The sequence below is a fragment of the Protomyctophum parallelum genome (genome assembly GCF_964188405.1).
Source record: "Protomyctophum parallelum genome assembly, chromosome: 5".
Lineage (NCBI taxonomy): Eukaryota > Metazoa > Chordata > Actinopteri > Myctophiformes > Myctophidae > Protomyctophum > Protomyctophum parallelum.
The window spans coordinates 7,420,502-7,425,440 of record NC_139702.1 but is presented as its reverse complement, the minus strand read 5'-3'; the positions used below and the strand labels follow the sequence as shown (position 1 = coordinate 7,425,440).

The following is a 4,939-nucleotide window of genomic DNA, read 5'->3' as shown; positions in this document are numbered from 1 at the left end:
AGTGCCCACACTGAGATTAGGAGGCTGCAGGGTTTTTTGAGGACTAATCCGTTCCTCACTGCTTGGAACTCTGCATGCCTCGAGGGTTGGATTGGATGTCTGTCCTGTGTCCTGTGATGGACTAGTGTCATGTCTATGTGTGCTTGTACGTCAAGCTGTCTCATTTTACAGAAAATTATCGGCTCCTGACCCGAGAACAGTGCATCTCAAGGCTTGCTCATTTATTGTAATTATACTGATAAATGTTTATTTAATTTTAAGGCCAAATACTGTGTACATGGAGTCAGATGAGGAGCCAGAAACAATCAGCGCTAAGAGAAGATTTGCCAAGCCACCTGCTGTTCTTTTTCCAGGTACAGTGGCACTGTCAGTTATGACACTAATGGCTACCCATTTAAGTATTTGCATGTATAATTCTTTCTACTTTGTTAATCCAGTGCTGCTCGACTCCAATGTACCAACACCCAACCAGTACCCACCTGCACCAATACCAGTGCGGAAAACCAACCAGTCTGTACCAACCCCTAGTGAAATCAGTGGTATGTTATTACAATGCAAGCATGTAGTTCCTCTGTCAATACATGCAAACATATCAGTCATGTGATATGTGTTAAAGTTTCTGTCTTGTGTTCCCTTTTAGCCTCTGAAGGAAGGTGCTTGGAGGACGTGCAGACATTTGACCAGCCTGATAATGGTAACCAGTCTAACCACTTCGCATTACTACCAGGATATGTGCTTTGTGAGTTATAACTTTCATAGTTCATGTTTTATGTTTTCATTTTAGGCTTTTGTGGAAGCTTCTTGGCAGAGCTAGAGTCAAGAGACCTCTTTAATGATGGTAAGTACTAATGGGCTACATATATGTGATGCCCTGATCGGCCACTCTTATTGTGTCTAAAGTCCGTCTAGATGGGAGGCGGTATTGGGGGATTAATACTACTACTTACAGGAGAAGACCTTATTGACTTGAAATGTTAATTCAATTTAAAATGTTGAGTTGATAATACAGTAGCTTATTCAGTGACTCACTATTTTGCAAGGAGCTGTTTGCGTTGGCATGATGTCATATGACTTCATAAGAGTTATTTTACCTTGACTAATTAGATTTATTTGTATTCATTTCAGGAGGGCACCATAATGGACAAGCAAGAAATGGTATGTCCGTTGTCTGTTATAACTTTGTTTACAGTTGCTGTGCTATTGCACCATGACATACAGTAACTGTAACTTATTAGACTGAAATATTTCAACTTCTTTACTCCCAAGTTAAATCCCCTTGAATAATTTGATTGTTCTCATTTTTTTAGTTCACCCTCCCCAAGGCTATCCCCAAGATTATCAAGGTGAGTTGACTAACAATTTGTGCCACGGACGGTATTACCAGAAACAAAATACCTTTTATCGCCTGAATGACGATAAAAGGGCTGTAACTGAGTGTTCAAATGGACTTGTAAGGGTCCATTTGGTTCCATTTGTACACTGAGTTAAGGGGGTAGTACTATAGTGGGGATCTATTCTTCAACTATTCACTTGGTAGTCAATTGTGTTCATCCCACATCTTCTAAAACTGGAAATTGATGGTGCTCATTCATAACAATAAAAGATTGATATTAGTTTTATTTCTCCAGGAATGCCAATGTATACCAGCCCCTACCACACTGTGCCATCAGAGCAAGCAAGGAACAGTATGTATTTCTCATCCCATTCAGGACAGGAACCCCTGTTGGTGTTTTAAGCATTGTTATACTTTAGCTTTTGAAAAATAGCAGATCTACGAGCTTGTAGATCTGCTATTTTTGAAATATTGTGAAAGTGTGGGGCAAATCTTTGAATATATTTTAGAGCAGACGCTTTTAACTCAAACCTTGCTTCTGGGGGGTCCCTGGAACAGCATATTTTCAGATGGGGATCGGTGGCCAAATACAGATCATTCTGGGGGTCCTTGACATGAAAATATTTGAGAACCACTGACACAGAAACACAGGTTTATCCGAAAACTGTTGTTAAAAAAAAAGATCTGCCTCAGTCTCTCTCTGTCTAAATGGGTTAAATGTTGTTTTTGCAATATTCCACAAATCATGTTCAATGATGCGTCCTTTCTTTTAGCCTTCAGTCCCAGCTATGCAAATGGAACCAGATCAGCTGGATTCAGGACGCCTGACCAGGGTGCAAATGGCACCAGATCATCTGCATTCAGGACACCTGACCAGGGTGCAAATGGCACCAGATCATCTGGATTCAGGACTCCTGACCAGGGTAAAGATACCTATATTACCACCCCCCCCCCCCCCCCCCACACACACACACACACGGAATTACACAATGACCTATGTGCAATGCCTTGTCTGATCCCATGTTGTCTGTTTCTTAAAGCTTCAACGCCAGAAACACCACAGAGAAGAGTGCATGGAGGGGAACCCAGCCAGATGTTGCAAGGCAAGTATAATTTTCTTAACCTTTCTGATGACATCTGAATTGACAAACTTGTCCCTTTGTCTTTACTGTCTTTGTTAAGCATTTAATGGTTACTATAAGCGAGGGGTGCAGACATCAGTGAGTTGGTGTCATTTGATTGAAAATGGTCAATCTATCCTTGAAATTTAATGTCAAATTGTTTTTCTTCCAAGACCTTTCTTCCCAGAAAAACACTAAAATGCTGGCAGAGATACTTATGGAGGTGAGGCAGATGGGGAGGGACATTCAATTCATCAAAACTGAAATGGCAAAGTCCACATTGAATGTCCGAGGTGTTCCTGAATCCCAACGAGAGGAATCCTTCCCCATCAATCTGCCTCTCTCCAACGAGGAGCAGTTTGATGAGGCGGAAACTGCACTGAGGGAGGAGGGAGTGCGTCGCAAGATGGTGAGCCTTAGAATGCCTTGTGATGGGTGCAATTATTCTTTCTTGGACAATATTTGACTTTCTTTTGCTAATTTTAATTTTAATGCACTACTTCTAGATTGCACGCCTGGCATTAGTCGGAGGGACCAATAGTGAGAACATGATCCGGCGAATGGTTGGCGCCATCCTGACAAACAACCTGGCATGTGTTTTCAACTGGGCTGGCAAGGGAGAGAAGAGGGCCTTCAAAGACACCCTAGTTCAGGACTGCATTTTTGGTGAGTCTGCACATCAAAATACTTGGAGTTGTTGTTGAGGCATTCAATTTGACTCTGTAGATTGGCTATTTTCACTATTTCTCCTATTGGACCATAGGCCTGATTGACACCGCACGAGTGGTTGATTTGGCCAATGTTTCACCAGTTTTATAGTATAAATTGACTTTTCTAATGGTATTACTTTTTAATTTCTGAGGTATTCATTATTCTTCACTGTCATCTGGGGACACCCCATATTCATGTGGGGGTCCCGAGCCACAGGCTGATAACTACTGCTCTAATGCTCACAATTGGACTGCACAAATTTGTCTACTCGCGCTGCATCTCAGGTGTTCTGTGCCTGTGTACAGTTAAGAATGTCACTGGTAGGCAAGTTTCAGAACTGTCCACTGCCCTCCTCTGAGACAGAGTAGACAAACTGTGACATTTATTTAATTAACATTAGTGTGGCTCAATTGTATGTAGGTTCCCGCCTGAACCTAGTACACAATGGACATTTGTCACTTTGAATGGAACTGCAGCTTTATTTTATTTTTAATTTAGTAACGCCTGTTTTCTTTTTTTCAGCGGCTGCTCGTCAATTTGACCGCAAGTTGACAGAATTGCAGTACAAGGATGCTCTGCAGAAGTGGCTGCGCTATGCACCCGACAGGAGTGGCGGGGTACCCAGGAAAGACAAGGTTCCCACACCTGCAGGTCCTTAAAGTCTTAACCCATTTAGGCCTGATGTCAAAAATGTAAAAATCTCTTCTAAAGCAGCCAGTGGGTTTGATGGATCATTGGACTGTTTGTTTCGTTCATGTTGAACTGGGGTCCTATTGGTTCTGAAGGACTGCCTGCTTTCTTTGTCCCCTGTAGTTTCAGGACAAATGGATGGACGGTTAATGTGGTGTTCATGTTGAACTGGGGAGGAAGTTTCTTTAATTGTGTCCCCTGGATTTTCAGGGCTGTTTTTGGTTCATGTTGAACTGGGGTCGTTCAAGGACATTACTCTTTTGAAAATTGCAGCTCTACAAGCTCACAATGTGACTCATTGAGCTGTGTATAGGACTGAAGTGGTGTATGTTTTGTATGTATCAAAATCTGCATAGAGTAACTTCTCAAATTCAGTGTAGCAAAATAAATGCTGGGAATTGGATGTGTTTGAATCTAATAAATAAGTAAATGAATAATGGTCTGTTTTGTTTTTGTTCATAGAGAATGTTGTAAAGCAGCTGTTCTCAAACCTTGGTTTCTTTAATTGTTTTGGAAATGGCCAATCCAGAGGCTCAAAAAATGACAATGTGGGGTCTTTGTATTAAAAGGTTGAGAACCACTGCAGTATAGCATACTTAATGGACCATTTCAGCTTTTTCTATGCATCATTTAAAAAATAATCATTTTACTCTTCTGCTGTGGTAGCTCCAAACGTGTCTGTTAGTGATATCACTGACTAGACTACTTTGGTGTGTTCCTTGTTGAACTATACCATTAATTTTGTAATTTATATTCTTTTTTTAATGAGACATATTGGGCATACAGAAGAAGGTTGAAATGGCCCTTTAATAATAGCATTGTTTCAATGTATGATGGATGGATGGATGTATAGTTGAATCAATGTTAATGGATGGATAGATGCATAGTTGAATCAATGTTGATGCAATTCTACGTTCTTTCAATGTTGATTATATCATAGTTGAATCAATGTTTATTCATTGTCACAATTGGTTGGAAGTGCAACATTATTTCAATGTGGATCATAGCGAGCACTTTCAACATCTTCTCAATACCTGACATCAATGTTGATTGCAACCATCATGGCTGACTAATATCACAACGT

The 4,939-nt window shown here is 40.7% G+C and overlaps 1 protein-coding gene across 1 annotated transcript; it reads left to right on the top strand.

The window, feature by feature from the left end:
• Window positions 1–277: 277 nt before the first annotated feature.
• Window positions 278–4,097, top strand: LOC310859215 (uncharacterized protein; the record flags this gene model as incomplete). The annotated part of the gene is made up of 12 exons (XM_083765616.1): window positions 278–353; window positions 438–539; window positions 641–694; window positions 785–838; window positions 1,126–1,155; window positions 1,308–1,343; window positions 1,629–1,685; window positions 2,107–2,256; window positions 2,374–2,436; window positions 2,628–2,863; window positions 2,961–3,120; window positions 3,688–4,097. 12 exons carry the CDS (start codon window positions 278–280, stop codon window positions 3,822–3,824), a joined length of 1,155 nt encoding a protein of 384 aa, XP_083621742.1. The 3' UTR covers window positions 3,825–4,097.
• Window positions 4,098–4,939: the final 842 nt, after the last annotated feature.